This window comes from Melanerpes formicivorus, unplaced genomic scaffold, assembly GCF_026170545.1.
Source record: "Melanerpes formicivorus ecotype bairdi unplaced genomic scaffold, bMelFor1.0.p_v2 SCAF_27, whole genome shotgun sequence".
NCBI classification, from domain to species: domain Eukaryota; kingdom Metazoa; phylum Chordata; class Aves; order Piciformes; family Picidae; genus Melanerpes; species Melanerpes formicivorus.
In genome coordinates this window covers 10,678,753-10,700,959 of record NW_027142379.1, presented here as the reverse complement: position 1 = coordinate 10,700,959, position 22,207 = coordinate 10,678,753, and the positions used below count along the sequence as shown (strand labels likewise).

Sequence of the window (22,207 nt, the reverse complement as noted above, 5' to 3'; positions counted from 1 at the left end):
TGCAGTTTGAGACTGTATCCTCTTGTTCTGGTGCTGGTTCTTGAGCTGTGGAGCCCAGAACTGTACACGGTATTCCAGATGTAGCCCAATTTTTGACTTGTGCTAACAAACTTTCCTGCCCTGCAGTTGTTCATGGGCACAGTTTGGTAATTAGGAGTGGTGCAAGGATCTGTCCCAACAGGCACTTTGCAAGCAGAGACACCCTTTTGAAGGACAAGTGGGTTTCCTAGGATAGATGCATGTTCCCATACCTCTGGCAGTGCTTGGAAACATTTCTGCATACACTTAAATAATTAGTTTTGAGGAAGCATGTCAAATACCACACTGGAGTCCAATGAATAAAACCTTCACAGTGAATTCCAAATGTAAATCAGAGCCATGCCAGCAACTGCACATGCCTTGGTGTGAGGGCTGTGAGATGTGAGAATTGTGCCATTAATCTCAATGCAGCGGGGCCTTTGAATTAGTCATCAGATTTATACTCTGCTAGCACATAAGGATCAACAGAAGTGGAGCTAATACTTTTTCTGAAATGCTTACAGACTGGAAAGGCTCAAGGCTGGCAAAACCAGCAAGAGAAAAGGGCAGAATGAAAAGCAAACAGCGATGTTAGATACCTCAGCGCCGATTCCGAATGCACACAGCTCATCCTAAACCAAACTTTGCCTGCCTTTATGTTTGGATTTCAAGTCTCCTTAGTTCTTTAGGATATCAGGTAGTGATAGAACTAGGGGGAATGGAATGAAGCTGGAGGTGGGGAGATTCAGGCTGGAGGTGAGGAGGAAGTTCTTCACCGTGAGAGTGGTGCAGCCCTGGAATGGGTTGTCCAGGGAGGTGGTTGGGGCCCTGTCCCTGGAGGTGTTTAGGCCAGGCTGGATGAGGTTCTGGGCAGCCTGATCTAGTGTGAGGTGTCCCTGGCCATGGCAGGGGGGTTAGAACTCTATGATCCTTGTGGTCCCTCCCAACCCTGATTCTATGATTCCTAAAACAACCTGGGACATTTAAAAAAATCTGCCATAGTCTGAAAATTAATGAAGGATTGTGAAGTGTTCTCTCCTAATCCAGTTCTGCCTTGGTTATAATCAATGTTCAGCCTCTCTTGCTTTTCAGTCAGAGCAGACGACACCAAGCTGGGGGCAGGTGTTGCTGTGTTAGAGGGTCGCAGAGCTCTGTGGAGGGACCTCAATAGGCTGGACAGAGGGGCAGAGTCCAAGGGCATGAGATTGAACACATCCAAGTGCCAGACTCTACGAACTGGCCACAACAACCCCAGGCAGAGATACAGGCTAGGGACAGAGTGGCTGAGAGCAGCCAGGCAGAAAGGGACCTGGGGGTACTGGTGGAGAGCAGCTGAACAGGAGCCAGCAGTGTGCCCAGGGGGCCAAGAGGGCCAATAGCATCCTGGCCTGCATCAAGAACAGTGTTGCTAGCAGCAGCAGGGAGGTCATTATCCACCTGTACTCAGCACTGGTTAGACCACACCTTGAGTCCTGTGTCCAGTTCTGGGCCTCTTAGTTTAGGAAAGATGTTGACTTGCTGGAAGGTGTCCAGAGAAGGGCAACAAAGCTGGGGAGGGGCCTGGAGCACAGCCCTGTGAGGAGGGGCTGAGGGAGCTGGGGTTGCTTAGCCTGGAGAAGAGGAAGCTCAGGGCAGACCTTCTTGCTCTCTACAACTCCCTGAAGGGAGGTTGTAGCCAGGTGGGGGTTGGTGTCTTCTCCAAGGCAAGCAGAGGCAGAACGAGAGAACACAGTCTCAAGCTGCACCAAGGGCGGTTGAGACTGGATGTTAGGAAGAAATTCTTCATAGAGAGAGTGATTGGCCATTGGAATGTGCTGTCCAGGGAAGTGGTGGAGTTGCCACCATTGGGGGTGTTTAGGAGGAGACTGGATGGGGTGCTTGGTGCCATGGTTTAGTAGATGAGATGGTGTTGGGTGATGGGTTGGACACGATGATGTTGAAGGTCTCTTCCAACCTGGTTTATTCTATTCTAACTCCTGCCCCCAGCCTGGTGTCATCTGAGTAGTCCCTATTTAAGCCATGGCTGGAAACTGTTGATTTTTGTATTTTGAATTGTTTGTGGCAAGTGTTTTTTCAATTAAAAACTGCTGTATAAATAATTGAGAGAAACTCAGCATACATTCATGAGGATCTACGTAGAGGAAATCTGCACTTTTAATCAGAATTTGCCCAACTGGTTTGCCCTCAGGCACAACTCATTTATATTCAGATTTAAAAAAAAGAGAGAGAGAGAGTATGCTAATACTGCAAAATAAAGTACTAAAAAGGTTTTAAAAGCCAAAAGTTTAAGTTGCCTATCAAATTTCCTATGTTTTCCTCTGTGAATTTTGTGCCTTTAATTGCCTAAACCCAGGGTGCCTTTTGCTGGCACATTCCTAGAATAGAATTAACCAGGTTGGAAGAAACCTTTGGGATCATTGAGTCCAACCTATCATCCAACACCATCTAATCAACTAAACCATGGCACCAAGCACCCCATCCAGTCTCTTCCTAAACCCCTCCAGTGATGGTGACTCCACCACCTCCCTGGGCAGCACATTCCAGTGGCCAATCTCTCTTTCTATGAAGAGCTTCTTCCTAACCTCCAGCTTAAACTTCCCCTGGTGCAGCTTGAGGCTTTGTCCTCTTGTTCTGGTGCTGGTTGCCTGGGAGACGAGACCAACCCCCACCTGGCTACAACTTCCCTTCAGGTAGTTGTAGACAGCAATTCCTAAGTACAGCCAGAATAATATTCACCTGTGAGAGGCATGGACCACATGCATCTGTTGCATTGAGGAGACTTGAGGAGGAGACTTGATGGGGTGCTTGGTGCCATGGGTTAGCTGTTTGGGTGGGTTGGATTGGTTGATGGGTTGGACGTGATGATCTTGAAGGTCTCTTCCAACCTGGTTTGGTTTATTCTAAATAAAGTTTATTCTAAACTTCAGGTAGCTCAGTTGGTAGCACATCAGACCCTTAATGGGAAGGTCGTGAGTTCAAGCCTGCAGTGGGCAGTAGTGTCCTCCCTACTCTAGTCATGAGGTCTGTGGTGACAGGTTGGACTCGATGATCTTTGGGGTCTCTTCCAACCTTAGGAATACTGAATGATGATGATGAATGAACTTTGTCTGTGGTGCAAGTCTGCCAAGCACACTTACAGCACAATGGCATTTTGCACTATAGACCTGAGAAGTGCTTTTTTTACAACCTGATTGCAAAATCAGAAGCAACAGGCAAGTAAGGCAGTGGGATAGCATTTGTGCAGGGCAGTGAGTTCCTTCCTTCCTACCTGTGGAGAGCAGAAGTGTTACTGATAGCACCATTGATGCATTTGAGCATGCAGCCTCGTTATTTAGTGCTATGCTCCCACCATGAAGTGTATAAACCAGTATCTAGTGGTCGTCTTACTGTTGTGTTCACACTGGTCCAACCTAAAATGGATTATTGATTTTCATCAGAGCAGCTGAAGCTAACTCTTCCTTGTTCTTCTGCACTTACACCATTTCACAAAGCAGTTACAGTCACTTTTTTCCTGGTTGCTGAAGAACTGAATACATGGCTGGGGAAAAGTTGATGGTAGAGTATCATTTAAAACATTTAAGCATCAAATTGCTTGGAGATGAAGTCTTCGGAGGCAAGGCTTCTCTCTGTCAGTCACCTGCAGGCAGAAGCAGCCACAAATCCAGATGGATTTTTTGGAAGGACAGATTTAAAAGGCTTACTTAATAATTGACCTCATCCTTATGCAGGTTCAGACTGTAGCTCCCAAATAAGTGATGACACCTTTTCACAGGATTGGTGCAGGTTGTTGCAGAGGGATATGGAGGTGCTGGGATGTGTCCAGAGAAGGGCCACGAGGATGATCAGAGGGCTGGAGCACCTCTCCTATGAGGACAGACTGAAAGAGTTGGGGCTGTTTAGTCTGGAGAAGAGAAGGCTCTGAGGTGACCTCATTGTGGCCTTCCAGGATCTGAAGGGGGCCTACAGGAAGGCTGGGGAGGGACTTCTCAGGACATCTGGTAGTGATAGGACTAAGGGGAATGGAATGAAGCTGAAGGTGGGGAGATTCAGGCTGAAGGTGAGAAAGAAGTTCTTCCCTATGTGTGTCGAAGCCCTGGAATGGGTTGTCCAGGGAGGTGGTTGGGGCCTCTTCCCTGGAGGTGTTTAAGCCCAGGCTGGATGAGGCTCTGGGCAGCCTGATCTAGTGTGGGGTGTCCCTGCCCATGGCAGGGGGGTTGGAACTGGATGATCCTTGTGGTCCCTTGCAACCGTGAGTGATACTATGATACTATGAATTAGCAGGTACTGTACTGAATTGATGTTACAGGACTTAGGTGTTTACAGTCTAAATAAGAGTAGCCTTAAAGCCTAAAAAAACATCTGAACATGCAACACAAAAGCAAAAAGGGCCTGTTGAGCTCATAAACATCTCTGTAGAGTTGTTATTTTTAGGAGGTGCTAGTAGGCAATGAAGATGTTTTGAATAAGAACTCAGGCAGAATACTGTGGGGTTCTTATTTTCACTTCTGGAAAAGATACCGTGAAAAGGAAGAACTTTGGTTGTTCTTCAGTTGATTTAAACCAAGACTTATTATTAATCACAGAGAGTTAATAACATTCTTTACACTAGGAAGAAGTAAGCAGGCTTGATAAAAGCCTCCTTCTTCCTTGTACCTTCACTGCCACTTTCCAAGCCTAATTGTTCATGTGGAAAATGTTTTGGGTCTGATTATAACACCTGGGGATAGGGCTGTAGTCTTACTTTCTAATGAGAAGCTCTTCAGAAATACTCACAGCAGTGCATAAGAGCTATTTCTAAACTTTGGAATTGGTGTTTTACTTAAAAGCTTTGACTTAAAGCAAAAGGAAAATAATCATAGAATCAACCAGGCTGGAAAAGACCTCAGAGATCAAGTCCATCCTATTACTTAATACCAAACACCTCCTGACAACTAAATCATGGCTCCAAGGGCCACATCCAAGCCTTGTTTTGAACACCTCCAGGGATGGGGACTCCACCACCTCCCTGGGCAGTTCATTCCAGTGGCCAGTTACTCTTTCTGGGAAGAACTTTCTCCTCACCTTGAGCCTCAAGTTCCCCTGGTGCAGCTTGAGACTGTGTCCTCTTGTTCTGGTGCTGGTTCCTTAGGAGAAGAGACCAACCCCCCACCTCCCTACAACCCCCTTTCAGGTAGTTGTAGAGAGAAGCAGACTCGAGGTGAGGAGAAAGTTCTTCACTGAGCAAGTTCTTCGTCATTGGGATGTGCTGCCCAGGAAGGTGGTGGAGTCACCGTCCCTGGAGATGTTCAAGAGGAGATTGGCCGTGGCACTTGGTGCCATTGTCTAGTCATGAGGTCTGTGGTGACAGGTTGGACTTGATGATCTTTGAGGTCTCTTCCAACCTTAGTCATACTGTGATAAGGTCTCCTCTGAGTCTCCTCTTCTCCAGGTTAAACACCCCCAGCTCCCTCAGCTTCTCCTCACAGGGCTGTGCTCGAGACCTCTCCCCAGCCTCATTGCCCTTCTCTGTACAATGTCCTTCTTAAATTGAGGAGCTCAGAACTGGGCACAGTACTCAAGGTACTGTACATTAGTTCCCATTCTTGGATATTTCTTGACTGCAAAGTTAACTTTCAAACAGATCACAACATCACTGATCAAGTGTTGCTGTTGCTTCCCCTGACCTCTGGAAGCCATTGTAGCAGAAGTATTTTAGAGTTGTTCAATGTCCATTCAATGTGCAGCACTGGAGGGAAATCACAGTATCACAGTCTCACAGTGTAACTTAGGTTGGAAAGGACCTCGAGGATCATCAAGTCCAACCTATCAACATAGACCCCATGACTAGACCATGGCACCAAGTGCCACAGCCAATCTCCTCTTGAACACCTCCAGGGATGGGGACTCCACCACCTCCCTGGGCAGCACATTCCAATGACGAATGACTCGCTTGGTGAAGAACTTTCTCCTCCCCTCCAGCCTAAACCTCCCCTGGCACAGCTTGAGACTGTGTCCCCTTGTTCTGGTGCTGGTTGCCTGGGAGAAGAGACCAACCCCTTCCTGGTTACAGCCTCCCTTCAGGTAGTTGTAGAGGGCAATGAGGTCACCCTGAGCCTCCTCTTCTCCAGGCTAAACAACCCCAGCTCCCTCAGCCTCTCCTCATAGGGCTGTGCTTAAGGCCTCTCCCCAGCCTTGTTGCCCTTCTCTGGACACCTTCAAGTCTCTCAATGTCCTTCTTAAACTGAGGGGCCCAGAACTGGACACAGGACTCAAGCTGTGGCCTAACCAATGCAGAGTACAGGGGCACAATGACTTCCCTGCTCCTGCTGGCCACACTACTCCTAATGCAGGCCAGAAATGTTTGTATACACACTCCTGTAAGAATCCTGTTAATGTGGGTTTTCTTGGTCTGGAATGTTACTCTGTTTCCTTTATGGGGACCTTCATAGGACTGTGACATTTAATGAAGAGATCTCTTTAAAGTATTGATAGCCATGAGTAAATTATACTATGTTTGATCTGTGTTAAAGATTCAAAGTCCAAGGTCTTTGAATAGAACTTAGAATAAAAATGTAATTAGGTTACATCCCTAAAGTCTGATATATCTTTAAACAAGACTGCAAATGAAACTTTATTAAAGCTTCAAATGAATTATTTCTTTGCTTTTTTAAATTCTTCTTCCCCCCTCTCTTCTTTTTCCCTCCCCCCTCCCTTCTCTTTCATGTCTATTACTGACATTGCTGCTTGTATTTTTACCTGTCTTATCCAGAGTATTTTAATTATTTACTGCTTAATGAGTGGTACTGAGCTAAAGCTCCATTCAAAGCTGCCAGCTCACTAACTGGTTTTAATTTTGTTATTTTTAATATTGTTTTTCCCCTCTTGCTTCAAAACCTTGCAAGGAAGGTCTTGGACTGCTGCAGCCAAACCAGCGGTTGTCACAGGAACACAGGATGTTAGGGGTTGGAAGGGACTTCCAGAGCTTGAGTCCAATCTCCCTGCCAGAGCAGAACCATAGAATCCAGCATGGGGCACAGAAGAACACATCCAGATGGGGCTTGAAAGGTTCCAGAGATGGAGACTCCACAACCTCTCTGGGCAGCCTGTTCCAGTGCTCTGTGAGCCTCACAGTGAGGAAGTTCCTCCTCATGTTGAGGTGGAAACTCCTATGCTGTGGTTTATATCCCTGATGCCTTGTCCTATCACAGAATCACCAAGGTTGGAAGAGACCTCAAAGATCATCAAGTCCAACCCATCACCACAGACCTCATGACTAAACCATGGCACCAAGTGCCACATCCAATCCCCTCTTGAACACCTCCAGGGATGGTGACTCCATCACCTCCCTGAGCAGCACATCAATGGCTAATGACTCTCTCAGTGAAGAGCTTTCTACTCACCTTCAGCCTAAACTTCCCCTGGCACAGCTTGAGACTGTGGCCTCTTGTTCTGGTGCTGGTTGCCTGGGAGAAGAGATCAACTTCCCTCTGGCCACAACCACTCTTCAGGTAATTGTAGACAGCAGTAAGGTCTCCAGGGTGCAACTGAGCAGAGCCTGTCCCCTCCCTCTTGACCCCCAGCCCTCAGATACTTATAAACAAACTTTCCTGGAGGTAGCATTTCCTTGCAGTAATTGATAAAGGAAGTAGTTTTTTCCAGCGGTGCCTTGTCAGAGAGACTGAGAGCTGAGGGGGTTGAGTGGTTGAGTGTGCTCAGACATCAACAGTCTGTAGAAGTCCTAGGTAAATCAAACGTTGTGAAGCTATGAATCAGAATGTACCTTACTCTCCTTAGAACAATTGAAGTTGGATGGGACCTCAGCAGGTCATTAGTCCAACCTGCTACTCAAAGCATGGCTCTGGAGGAGATTATCCACACAGCAGCACAGCTGTAGTACTAGGGCATTGCATCTGATACTAAACCTAATGCTGGGAGCTGGCAAAAGGGGAATAGGGCAGAATCTGAATCAAATGTAATCACTGTCAAAAGATTATTTAAACCAAGGCAAGCATTTGACATGAGTTGGCAAAAAAAGAAGTGATTTAGCAAAACTAATCTGCTGCAGTGTCACTTTCTCTATTTGAAAGATAATGATCATATTATTCTTTCAGATTAAATAGTAATAGAACTTCTATTCAGTTGGCTCTATTGAGCTACAAAAGCCCTCCAGTCCTGCAAAACAGAACTGCAAAGCATGTGCCATGCTTCACTATTCACCACTGCATTTTCAGCTTCCCCCCCCCCCCCCCCCCTCATGGGGGTATGAGCCTAGAGACACCCAAATGTTGGTGAAACCTGAAGTGTGAGCATCCCACTCTGTGAGATTGCTTCTGCTCTTCTCCAGAGCCTGGAGCCTTACATTCTGAGCTTTCTGAGTGCATTTTGCTTCTTAGCCAGGCTTTGCATATAGAAAGCACCTGTCACCCAAGACCTCATGACTAAAAACCATGGCACCAAGTGCCACATCCAATCCCCTCTTGAACACCTTCAGGGATGGTGACTCCACCACCTCCCTGGGCAGCACATTCCAATGGCTAACAACTCTCTCTGTGAAGAACTTCTCCTCACCTTGAGCCTAAACTTCCCCTGGCACAGCTTAGAATACATAGAATAAACCAGATTGGAAGAGACCTTGAAGGTCATCGTGTCCAACCCGTCAACCAATCCAACCCACCTAATCAACTAAACCATGGCAAGCTTGAGACTGTGTCCTCTTGTTCTGGTGCTGGTTGCCTGGGAGAAGAGACCAACCCCCTCCTGGCTACAACCACCCTTCAGGTAGTTGTAGACAGCAATAAGATCTGCCCTGAGCCTCCTCTTCTCCAGGCTAAACAATCCCAGCTCACTCGGCCTCTCTGCACAATTGATTTGGTCTCAGGAGTCCAAGATGGTTCAGTCACTTACTGAATGAAACCTCTTGTTTTGTGATACTTATGAGTTTTTTTCCTTCTGCCTCCCAACACATCTTTGTTAATGACTTACAGATGTTAGAGCCCATATACACCTACCTGTAGGTATTGGCCCATGTTGGAAACTGGGACAGATTCTTAACTGTTTCATCATGAAACTGTTATCATTATTGGGCTGCATCAGGAGAAGTGTGGCCAGCAGGTCAAGGGAGGTGATCCTCCCCCTCTACTCAGCTCTGGTGAGACCCCACCTGGAGTACTGCCTCCAGTTCTGGAGCCCCTATGACAAGAGGGATATGAAGGTGCTGGAAGGTGTCCAGAGAAGGGCCAGGAGGATGATCAGAGGGCTGGAGCACCTCTCCTGTGAGGACAGACTGAAGGAGTTGGGGCTGTTCAGTCTGGAGAACAGAAGGCTCCCAGGTGACCTCATTGTGGCCTTCCAGTATCTGAAGGGGGCCTACAGGAAGGCTGGGGAGGGACTGCTCAGGATGTCAGGCAGTGATAGGACTAGGGGGAATGGAATGAAGCTGGAGGTGGGGAGATTCAGGCTGGAGGTGAGGGGGAAGTTCTTCCCCATGAGAGTGGTGAAGCCCTGGAATGGGTTGTCCAGGGAGGTGGTTGAGGCCCCATCCCTGGAGGTGTTTAAGCCCAGGCTGGATGAGGCTGTGGGCAGCCTGCTCTAGTGTGGGGTGTCCCTGCCCATGGCAGGGGGGTTGGAACTAGATGATCCTTGTAATACCTTCCAACCCTGACTGATACTATGATACCTGAAAGTAGGAAACTGAAAGTAATAGAAGTAGTTCAAGCAGTTAAGCTGATGTGAAAGCCTATATAATTTCAAAGTAGTAATAACCTTTCCCTTTTTTTTTCCTCTCCTTTTGCTACCATTAACTATTGCTCCAAGCAGATTGGATGTCGGTGCTGTACAGTAAAATAACTGATTACAAACGAGGTCCTAGTTCCAGATTAAAATAGAATATGCATAAAGCTTTATTGTTCCTTTAGACTGCTGTTCTGAGATGAAGTGGGATATTTTTTTGAAGTCCTCCACAAATGTTTACACTTTAGAATTAGACACAATTCCTGCTACAGTGCTGCAGATGGTGGGGGAGGGATGAGTGGTTGGAGAGCGGCCTGGCTAAGAGGGACCTGGGAGTGCTGGATGACAGCAGCTGAGCATGAGCCAGCAGTATGCCCAGGGGGTACAGAAAGCCAATGGCATCTTGGCTTGTATCAGGAATAGTGTGGCTAGCAGGACTAGGGATGGAATTCTGCCCCTGTGCACAGCACTGGTGAGTCCTCACCTCGAGTACTGTGTGCAGCTCTGGACCTCTCACTTCAGGTAGGATCTTTAGGTGCTGGAACAAGTCCAGAGGAGAGCAATGAGACTGGGGAGGGGGCTGGAGGGAAAGTCATATGAGGAAAGGCTGAGGGAGCTGGGACTGTTCAGCCTGGAGAAGAGGAGACTTAGAGGGCACCTTATCACACTCTGCAACTACCTAAAAGGAAGTTGTAGTCAGGTGGGAGTCAGGCTGTTCTCCCAGGCAACTTGACGTGGCAGGAGGGCATGGTACGAAGTTGCGTCAGGGGAGGCTTAGGTTGGATATTAGCAAGCACTTTCTCATAGAAAGGTTTTATGTTGGATATTAGGAATGGAACAGATTAGAATTAACCAGGTTGGAAAAGACCTTTGAGATCATTGAGTCCAACCTATCATCCAACACCATCTAATCAACTAAACCATGGCACCAAGCACCCCATCCAGTCTCTTCCTAAACACCTTCAGTGATGGTGACTCCACCACCTCCTTGGAAAGCACATTGCAATGGCCAGTCTCTCTTTCTGGGAAGAACTTCTTCCTAACATCCAGCCTAAACCTCCCCTGGCACAGCTTGAGACTGTGTCCTCTTGTTCTGGTGCTGGTTGCCTGGGAGAAGAGACCAACCCTCACTTGGCTACAACCTCCCTTCAAGTAGTCATAGACAGCAATAAGGTCTGCCCTGAGCTTCCTCTTCTCCAGCCTAAGCAACCCCAGCTTCTGCAGCCTCTCCTCATGGAGCTTGTGCTCCAAACCCCTCACCACTTCCTCACAGAAAGGGTTTAGGTTGGATATTAGGAAGCACTTCCTCACAGAAAGGCTGAGTAGGCAGTGGGATGGACTGCCCAGGGAGGTGGTGGAGTTGCCATTGCTGGAGGTCTTTAAGAAAAGCTTGGATGTGACACTTGGTGGCATGGTTTAGCTGATGTGGCGGTGTTAGGTCATAGGCTGGACTTGATGATCTCAGAGGACTTTTCCAGCCCCAGTGATTCTGTAAAGGTCCCTAATAGCCCTGTCACTTCTGGTGGAGCTGTTTCTATGCCACAATTTTCATTGCTCAATGTACGAGCTGATAGAAAAGGGAATCATTAGATGCTCCCCGTGCTGCTGAGGCACAGAGCTCAAACAGGTCACTTCCCTGCATTTTGCAGCTTGTGACATTTCAAATTACCTGCACACTACTGGAAGCAATCTGTGGGCCTGATTAACATAGTATCATAGTATTATAGTATGATTCAGGGTTGGAAGGGACCACAAGGATCAGCTAGTTCCAACCCCCCTGCCATGGGCAGGGACACCCCACACTAGATCAGGCTGCCCAGAGCCTCATCCAGCCTGGCCTTAAACACCTCCAGGGACGGGGTCCCGACCACCTCCCTGGACAACCCATTCCAGGGCTTCAACACGCTCATAGGGAAGAACTTCTTCCTCACATCTAGCCTGAATCCCCCCACCTCCAGCTTCATTCCATTCCCCCTAGCCCTATCACTACCTGAGACCCTGAGAAGTCCTTCCCCAGCCTTCTCACCTAATTAATGTCAGGCCTGCACATAGAAGCTTCCAGTGAGTTTTGCACTGCCTTCATGCATTAAATACCACATTATCCACGTTTTGCCCTCCTCCCCCCGTACATTTCAGTATTGAAAGCCCCAGATTGGTGTGCTGTTCTCTTAAGTGGGAGCAACTTTCTTGCTGGGCGTTTGGGCGCGGGGTGCGCTGGCCGGGTTTTGTTTTCCTCCTTCGAGTAATCAATGCACTGCTGAACGAGTTCATTTTAATGCACTCAATCATGCCTCTAATGTTTGTAGCTCACGGGCGCAAGCATCAGTAATGCAGGGATGTTATATGGCTGGAGTTTGGGCCATTTCATGAAATATTCATGGCATCAAAAATGTGCATCAAAATAGCGGCTGGGAGAATTACATTTATGTGCCTGCTTTTATGGCAGCTCCGCATTTAAACCCATTTGTGTTAATATCTAGTCAATCTTTCTACTTAAAAAAAAATAAGGGGGGGGGGAAGGTAGGGGCTGGGAGGGGAGGGCAAAATAGTAGTCTCCATATATATATATAGATCTATATCCCCTTTTAGTTTGATCTCTGTTTTGATCTAACAAATGGGTATTTTTGGAGCGGGTTTTAAGAAGGGGAATGGTAAAGGGAGTTTTAGGTGATGTGAAAACGTTTCTCTTCAGCGTTTAGCAAAAGCACACTGAGTTCTTTGGCTAGAATGAGGAGATTTGTATTTATTTTATTTCTTTTGGCTGCTAAGAAAACTCAGGGAAAAAAGTGTAGCACGCACATGGAGCTGCTCTGAAAAAAAATCAGAGCCGTTCCTAGAATCTGGTGCTGTTAGGGGCAGGGTGATGTCTTGTGTTCAGCCAATTGTTTAAAACCAATTGGTCTCCAAGCTGGTGACACATGGGTTTGATGGGTGGATCACTAGATGGATACAGAACTGGCTTGATGGCCGCACCCAAAGGGTGGCTGTCACTGGGTTCATGTCCCAGTGGAGGCTAGGGACAAGCAGAGTCCCTCAGGGATCAGTCCTGGGACCAGGCTTGTTCAACATCTTTGTGGGTGACATGGACAGTGGCATTGAGTGCACCCTCAGCAAGTTTGCTGATGACACCAAGCTGTGTGGTGCAGCAGACAGGCTGGAGGGAAGGGAGGCCATCCAGAGGGACCTGGACAAGGTGGAGAGCTGGGCCCATGACAGCTTCATGAGGTTCAGCAAGACCAAGCGCAGGATCCTGCATCTGGGTCGAGGCAATCCCAGGCACAAATGCAGGCTGGGCAGTGACTGGCTGGAAAGCAGCCCTGAGGAGAGAGACTTGGGGGTGCTGGTGGACAAGAAGCTCAACAGGAGCTCTCAATGTGCACTTCCAGCCCAGAAAGCCAATCAGATCCTGGGCTGCATCAAGAGATGTGTGGCCAGCAGGTCAAGGGAGGTGATCCTCCCCCCCCCCTCTGCTCAGCTCTGGAGAGACCCCACCTGGAGTACTGCCTCCAGTTCTGGAGCCCCTACACCATCCCTGGAGGTGTTCAGGAGGGGATTGGACATGGCACTTGGTGCCGTGGTTTAGTCATGAGGTCTTGGTTGACATGTTGGACTTGATGATCTTTGAGGTCTCTTCCAACCTTGGTGATCCTGTGATTTCTTTTGTCGTGCCCTGAGCTATGTTAAATCATAATGTTTTAGTTGTGGTAGTAGATCTGTAGTAAGAGTTATGTTGCTGGGCTTTGATGCCTTCTGTAAACAGGGAGGAGAGTTTGGAGGTTCTCAAATGCCAGTCATACATACTGAGCTAATTTCTGCGTGGCACTGGGCAAAGGACAGCACAATTGTTGTTAGCGTTGCCAGCTAAAAGCAGCTGGATTGCTTTGTGTAATATTTGCAAACAGGCTTTCCAAATACAGATCTTTCTAGAAGCATCTTTTGGCTTTTTCTCTCTGAGTTCTGAGAGGTATTGAAAACACATTTCTACAAACTGTTCAAAGTGATTTTCCTACTTCTTGTATTTTTTCTTCCATTTTGTTTGTTGGGGGTAGCTTGGTTGGTTTGGTTTCTTTGCTGTTTTTTTCTTCCAGTCACTTAAAACTCTACCTTGTCACTGCTCAGGTGAGGTTAAAATTACTCCCAGGAATGTTCTCTCGTTGGCTTATTACTTTCTTCTGAGGCTTTTAAAGATTAGTCAGTTGGCCTCTACAGATGTCTGTGCCTAACAGCTGAAGCAGTTCAGTGTTTAAAAATTGGAATGCCCTGGCCAGATCAATTCCCACTGAACCAGCTGGTGACAGTGAATAAACTTGCCACTCCCCTGAAAGCATTAGTCTTCCACGACGTTTGAGGTTCACACCAACATTATGGATTAAAGAAACAGGCTGAGATGTTGCTTGCCAATGAGAACAAGGGATTGCAGATTGTTTGGATGGAGTAGTGAATTCCATATTTTACCTTCCATGCACGTGAGAGGTCTCCAAGCTGGGGGCAGGAGTTGATCTGCTGGAGGGTAGAGAGGCTTTGCAGAGGGACCTCGACAGGCTGGACAGATGGGCAGAGTCCAAGGGCAGGAGACTGAACGCAACCAAGTGCCAGGTTCTGCACATTGGCCACAGCAACCCCAGGCAGTGATACAGGCTGCGGTCAGAGTGGCTGGAGAGCAGCCAGGCAAAGAGGGACCTGGGGGTAGTGGTTGACAGTAGGCTGAACATGAGCCAGCAGTGTGCCCAGGCAGCCAAGAGGGCCAGTGGCATCCTGGCCTGCATCAGGAACAGAGTGGCCAGCAGGAGCAGGGAGGTCATTCTGCCCCTGTACTCAGCACTGCTTAGGCCATACCTTGAGTCCTGTGTCCAGTTCTGGGCCCTTCAGTTTAGGAAGGATGTTGAGATGCTGGAACATGTCCAGAGAAGGGCAACAAAGTTGGTGAGGGGTTTGAAACACAAGCCCTATGAGGAGCGGCTGAGGGAGTTGGAGTTGCTTAGCCTGGAGAAGAGGAGGCTCAGGGGTGACCTTATTGCTCTCTACAACTACCTGAAGGGAAGCTGTAGCCAGGTGGGGGTTGGTCTCTTCTCCCAGGCACCCAGCACCAGAACAAGAGGACACAGTCTCAAGCTGCACCAGGGGAGGTTCAGACTGGATGTTAGGAAGAAATTCTACACAGAGAGAGCCCATTGGAATGGGCTGTCTGGGGAGGTGGTGGAGTCACCATCATTCGGGGTGTTTAGGAGGAGACTTGATGAGGTGCTTGGTGCCATGATTTAGTTGATTAGATGGTGTTGGATAATAGGTTGGATGCGATGATCTTGAAGGTCTCTTCCAACCTGGTCTGGTTTGGTCTATTCTATTCTATTCTATTCTATTCTATTCTATTCTATTCTATTCTATTCTATTCTATTCTATTCTATTCTATTCTATTCTATTCTATTCTATTTGCTGAGTTGGTGGAGTAAGCAATTCCTAGCCAGGCAAGAGATTTCAGGTCAGGAATTCCATCTCTCCCTCATTTTATGAAACTTGTAGGTTTTGTTGCTTGGTTGGTTGTGGGTGTTTGGCTTTGTTGTTCTGTTTGGTTTGGGGGTGGGTTGGTTGGCTTGTTTTTCTTTCTTTGTGGCTTTTTGCTCAGCTTCTTCTTTTTGGTATTTTTGTGAGTAGATTAATTTACTCTTTTGTTTTTTACATTACAATCTTTCTTGGTAGCTCAATGAAGTCAAATGTGCTTTAGTTCCATTTGAATACTGCCAGGAAAAAAAAATATATCATATTGCTTTTGTATTTTGAAGCTCAATGCAGATGGATTGTTTCTAAAGAGGTTTCACTGAGATCTGGCCAAAATAAAAAAGGTGTCAGGTCACAGCTCTCATGGTTAGGTCAACTCTTAAGAACTGTGGGGTACGTGGAATATATGAGCTCAATTTCTGCTCTGACAGAAGCTTTCTCAAGGGAATACTGCAAGTGAGGAGGCATGGGTAAGAATTATCATAGCTGATAGTTCTAACAATCTAAACAACAGTTCTGAAGGTTGCACAGGTTATTTACTTAAATGATGTCTCATTAAGAGGTTGTGTTATAGAGTGTTGGAAAGAACTCAGGTGCAGTGTTCAGCTTCGTTATGCATCCAGGTGATACTCTTCACTTGGTTGCTTCTTCCCTTCTTGACTTATTTTTGAGTTACAGAAGAATCAGACTCTGTTATTCTAAAGCATCTATTACACAGAACCACAGAATGCTAGGGGCTGGAAGAGACCTTGAAAACTCAGCCAGTCCAACCCCCCTGCCAGAGCAGGGTCACCTAGAGCAGATCACACAGGAACACATCTGTAGTGGTTTGAGCCTTAACTGAGAGTTAAAAGCTCAAATGGGGAAAAGGCTGAGAATCTCTTCCCCACTTCCCCCCCACCTCCTCCCTCCAAACAGGGAGAGGAGGGAAAAAAAAGGTAAGGAGCAAATGCACTAATCAACAATCTGGAGTCAGCTTGGAAGTAGAGAGGCAAATAATTTTATTTTTTTTTTCCTTCAAATATATATATAGCAATAACAGGGAATAAGGTTCACAAGGGCAAGGAACAAGAATGGATGGGAGTGGAATAGAAAAAAAATAATACAAAACCAGTCTGTCTCTGAAGAGGTGCAGAGGCAGCAGGGAGAAGGATCAGGTGAGCAGCTGCAGTAGCTCTCATCCAGCAGAGGCAGGAGCCAAAAAGGAGATCCAACAGCTATGAGGTCCTGCTTTTTATACCCTTGCTGGGCAGGGAGGGGGGAGTGGAACAGACTCAGCTTTCCCAGGGGGGAGACGCCCTTCAGGAAGTGTAAAGTACCTGCAAGCCCTCCACCCTGCTTTCTTCTTTTGTTTTCAGAAAAAAGGTGTTAACCCACCACAACATCCAAGCAAGTTTTGAGTATCTCCAGAGAGGGAGACTCCACAACTCCCCCTGGGCGGCCTGTTGCAGTATTCTGCCACCCTCACAGGGGAAAAAAATTCTCCTCATGTTTCCCATGCCTCAACTTCCACCATTGCCCCTTGTGCTGTCATTGGGCACTACTGAGCAGAGACTGGCTCCATCCTCTCAGCACTCACCCATTATGTATTTATAAACATAAATGAGGTCACCTTCAGTCTCCTCTTCTCCAAGCTAAAGAGCCCCAGCTCCCTCAGTCTGTCCTCATAAGGAAAATGTCCCACTCCCTTAATCAATCTTCTTTGTGGTTCTGCACTGGCCTCTTTCAAGAAGTTCCCTGAGGTCCTTCTGGAACCGAGGGGCCTAGAACTGGACACAGTATTCCAGATGCAGCCTCACCAGTGCAGAGTAGAGGAGATGGAGAACCTCTATACATGTAGTGAAATTAAATCACTTAAATGTATGGCAATATTCTTTCAAAAGGACAATCATTTGATCAATAAACTTTGAGGAGCACTCCAAGGATGAGTTTGTGTGTGCCATTGAGTAACCCAGTGGATGAAATGCTAGATCTAGCCATTAACATAAAAGTTCAACTCAGCTTTCAATCATTTGCCTCTTCATCTAATGTCTTAAGTCTGCATTTAGCAACTTGGATAGCTGGGATTCTGTTGGCTTCTGAGTTGGTCTTATATTAGGAAGCTAGCTGGAAGTGAGGCAGAAACCCAAATTCAAACTGGGAGCCTCTTTAGAATGGGCAAGAATTTTCATCTAGGTTTAGAAAGCCTGCATCTGTTTCCTGATGCCTGTGCTGCCAGTGAATCCTTAAAAAGCTCGTACTAGCCATGAGAATTTCGCTTTGCATTTCTGTTTGCTCAGTCTGATGTCAAGTATGTCATATTTTTGAAGGAACATACAGAGCTTTCTCTGCTTACAGGCCCTGGCAGCTAATCTGCCAACAAGATTATTTTATTTCTTTTTCTTCCCCCTAACATTTTGGCCAATGTCTTGAATAGAATAGAGTGGAGTGGAGTGGAATGGAATGGAATGGAATAGAATAGAATTAACCAGGTTGGAAAAGACCTCCAAGATCATCGAGTCCAACCTATCACCCAACACCATCTCATCTACTAAACCATGGCACCAAGCACCCCATCCAGTCTCTTCCTAAACCCCTCCAGTGATGGTGACTCCACCACCTCCCTGGGCAGCACATTCCAATGGGCAATCACTCTCTCTATGAAGAATTTTTTCCTAATACCCAACCTAAACCTCCCCTGGCACAGCTTGAGATTGTGTCTTCTTGTTCTGCCTCTGCTTGCCTGGGAGAAGAGACCAACCCTCAACTGGCTGCAATCTCCCTTCAGGTAGTTGTAGACAGCAATAAGGTCTGCCCTGAGCTTCCTCTTCTCCAGGCTAATCAACCCCAGCTCCCTCAGCCTCTCCTCATAGGGCTGTGCTCCAAACCCCACCCCAGCTTTGTTGCCCTCATCTGAACAAGCAAGTCAACATCTTTCCTAAACTGAGGAGCCCAGAACTGGACACAGTACTCAAGGTGTGGTCTAACCAGTGCTAAGTACAGGGGCAGAATGGCCTCCCTGCTCCTGCAGGCCACACTGCTCCTGATCCAGCCCAGGATGCCTTCTTGCCCCCCTGGGCACACTGCAGGCTCATGTTCAGCCTACTATCAACCAGCATCCCCAGGTCCCTATCTGCCTGGCTGCTCTCAGCCACTCTGACCCCAGCCTGTAGCTCTGCCTGGGGTTGTTGTGGCCAATGTGCAGCACCTGGCACTTGGATGTGTTCAGTCTCATGCCCTTGGACTCTGCCCATCTGCCCAGCCTGGCAAGGTCCCTCTGCATAGCTCTCTTACCCTCTAACAGAGCAACTCCTGCCCCCAGCTTGGTGCCATCTGCAAACATATTGATGATGGACTCAATCCCCTCATCCAGATCATTGATAAAGATATTAAAGAGCATGGGGCTCAACACTGATACCTGTCCCAGCCTAGATCAGAACTGAGGAAAGCCTCTGTCTCCTCTTTCACCTCACACTTAAGCACTTCTTGTTATGTCCTCTGGGATTCTTACCTGAATCACAGCTTGTAGAGTCTTAAAATTATATCTCTATGAAACTCATTTAATTAGTTGTTGCTTAGAAAGAGCACTTTCTTGTGCTTGTCATTTTTAGCTGAAACTCATTTTAATCATCAGAGAAGCTCAATATGAAAATGAGTTTAATTCTAAGAAAGACCAGAGGTATGTTTTATATTGCTAAGTTGAAAGCATGGTGAGAAAAGGGTAACATATGTGAAAGACAAATCTAAAGAAGAGGAATCTGTCATAGCTGTTCTGCTGCCTCTAGGTTGGCTGGAGGCCTGGGGAGCTAGCCTCCTTTTTCTCTTGGAATGCCTAAAGCAAGTCCTTCTCCAAGCTTCTCTCCTTTTCCTGCTGTTGGGAAACAACTTTTCTCTTCCCTGGTTCTTCCTGTGGTTTGCAGGATGATAAAGACAGCCTGCAGAATGGTGACCATTCAGGATAAATCCTGTTTCAGAAGAGGTGTAAACTGCAAACATGTTTAAACAAACATAGTTTTTGGTTTGTTTTGGCTTGTAATAGAAATGGCAATTGACCTATGGGCAAGATTTCTCTATCACACACACAAACTGGGCAGGAGGGGCCACATTCACAGCTGTCCCTGCTACAGACCACACTTTGTAAAGCAATCTGATGTTACCACAGGGCTGCTGCTTTAAAAATACTGGTTTGTTGTAAATTTTCTCATCTTACCTGTTCCCCAGCAGCTTTTCTGTCCCCATTTTGCCCAGGGAAAGCTTTTCTGTCCTTTCAAAAGGCTTTGAGTTTCCATCTTCCAGAAAGGAAAGAAATCTCCTAGATTTGCATCTATGTACAAAGACAAATCCAGCTGAAAGTAGAGGGGATGGAGGAGCTTCTTGCACATTCAAATGAATTGATCTTTAAACTTTGCTTTGCATTTAAGGTGTTTGAGTAATTCAGATCTGAAGATCTTAAAGTGTATTACTTCAGGCTCAATAATTAGCTTATTAGTGGTTAATACTGTTCCAGCAAATTCCCTACCTTAACTCACCAGAGTTGGCCTTGTGTTAACTGTTGAATAAATAACTTTGCATAATGTTTTTTTTCCCATCAATTATTTCATAGAATTACAGAAACATGCAGGTTGGAAAAGCCCCTCAGGATCACCAAGTCCAACCATTAACCCTGCTCTGCAAGGTTCACCTCTAAACCATATCCCCAAGCACCACATCCAAATGACCTTTAAACCCACATCCAGGGTTGGTGACTCCACCACCTCTCTGGGCAGCCTGTGCCAATGTCTGACCACTCTTGCTGGGGAAAATGTTTCCTGATGTCCAGTCTAAACCTACCCTGGTGCAGCTTGAGGGTGTTCCTTCTTGTTCTATCACTAATTACCTGTGAGAAGAGACCAGCACCAATCTCTTCACAATGTCCTTCCAGGTAGTTGCAGACAGCAATGAGGTCTCCCCTTAGCCTCTTTTTCAACCTAAGCAGCCCCAGCTCCATCAGTTGCTCTTTATAAGATTTATTCCCCAGGCCCTTTACATCTTCCTTGCCCTCCTCTGCACTGGCTCCAGCACCTCCACATCCCTCTTGTATTGAGGTACCCAAAAATGGACACAGTACTCCAGGTGTGGTCTTACCAGAGCCGAGCATCACGGGACAATCGCCTCCCTACTCCTGCTGGAAGTTTATCTCTATTCGAATAGAGACAAATTTTCCCCACACTTTTCATACCTCTGTTTTCCACATTTCAATTTTTTTCAGCACAGATTTTTCACTATGGAGAGAGAAACTGGAGGAACAACTGTGAACTGTGATTATTTATGCATAGGGAAGACAGGATCCACAAAGGCTGTATTCCTGCATCTATAATGAATGCCTTTCCCAGGGAATCCTGACTTTGCTTCCTTGGGAGCACACCACTTCCAACATAGGAAAGCTAATTCACAGTGTGATAAATTTGAATTACAGCATTACTGGTAAACTTGTGAAGCTTGGCAGCATTTTCCAGCAAGCTTTTTGTTCTATATTGAAGATTTAGGGGTGTGTGGGGGGGGGAATCTGGGGCTTGATTGGTTGCAATTTCATTTCTAATAAGGAAAATCATTATGGTTTAGTCACTTCATAAAATGTTTGTTGATTACACTGCCTGTAATTGACTGACATTTTTCCAGGTCACATCATGAGAGCTGCTGAGCATTATGAAGCATTTTATCAGCTAACACAGGGTTCGACGTGGAAGGATGAGGCAGGCCGCGCTTACAATTCACTGGCGTGTGAGCATCTCTGGAGGATTCATACATTACTAGCAGACAAAATGCTAGGAAATAAAGAACACAAACAGGCCATCAAAACCCTAATAAAAGCTTCAAAACTGGCAAAAGAAGGTAGGTGGGGGGAAAAAAAATAACACTTTCCCATTCCTTTATTTGATGTGCATGCCGTGCTTTCCCCGAGAGCAAAGTGGAAATTGTCAAGTGTTTGGGTGATTATTTCCTATGAAATTCAAAGACAAATGCTATCAATACACTTCCAGTTCTCACTAAAGCAGCAGTGCCTTCTTGCTGACAACAAAGAATCTTTGAGATTCCTGAAAGCTTTATCACAAAAACACACCCAAACCAAACAATAAAACCCAAACACAACCCCGCAACCTCGTGGGAATAATGATATAAACCAGTGAGCCCATCATGGAAAGTGAGGTCACTGATGGAAGCTCAGCTCACAGATCTTTTGATTAGTTAGGCACTGTTGATTTTTTCATAGAATACATAGAATCATAGAATCAATAAGGTTGGAAAAGACCTCAAAGATCATCAAGTCCAACCTGTCACCACAGAACTCATGACTAAACCATGGCACCAAGTGCCACATCCAATTCCCCTCTTGAACACCTCCAGGGACAGCGACTCCACCACCTCCCTGGGCAGCACATTCCAACGGCTGACAAACTCTCTCAGTGAAGAACTTTCTCCTCACCTCCAGCCTAAACTTTCCCTGGCACAGCTTGAGACTGTGTCCTCTTGTTCTGGTGCTGGTTGCCTGGGAGAAGAGACCAACCCCCTCCTGGTTACAACCACACTTAAGGTAGTTGTAGACAGCAATGAGGTCTCCCCTGAGCCTCCTCTTCTCCAGGCTAAACAATCCCAGCTCCCTCAGCCTCTTCTCATAGGGCTCGTGCTCCAGGCCTCTCCCCAGCCTTGTTGCCCTTCTCTGGACATGTTCAAGAGTCTCAATGTCCCTCTTAAACTGAGAGGCCCAGAACTGGACACAGGACTCAAGGTGTGGCCTAACCAGTGCTGAGTACAGGGGCACAATGACTTCTCTGCTCCTGCTGGCCACACTATTCCTAATGCAGTCCAGGATGCCATTGGCCTTCTTGGCCACCTGTGCACACTGCTGGCTCATGTTCAGCCAGCTGTCAATCAGTACCCTCAGGTCTCTTTCTGTTTGGCAGCTCTTCAGCCACTCTGACCCCACCTTGTATCTCTGCATGGGGCTGCTGTGGCCAATGTGTAGAAT

The 22,207-nt window shown here is 46.8% G+C and overlaps 1 protein-coding gene across 1 annotated transcript in view; it reads left to right on the top strand.

The window, feature by feature from the left end:
* The window catches only part of TTC29 (tetratricopeptide repeat domain 29), a 168,619-nt gene that overhangs the window by 38,672 nt on the left and 107,740 nt on the right, over window positions 1-22,207 (top strand). Inside the window, exon 6 of the mRNA XM_068154101.1 lies at window positions 20,860-21,072. Within this exon, the coding sequence (XP_068010202.1) occupies window positions 20,860-21,072 (213 nt within the window). The remainder of the gene's footprint in view (window positions 1-20,859; window positions 21,073-22,207) is intronic.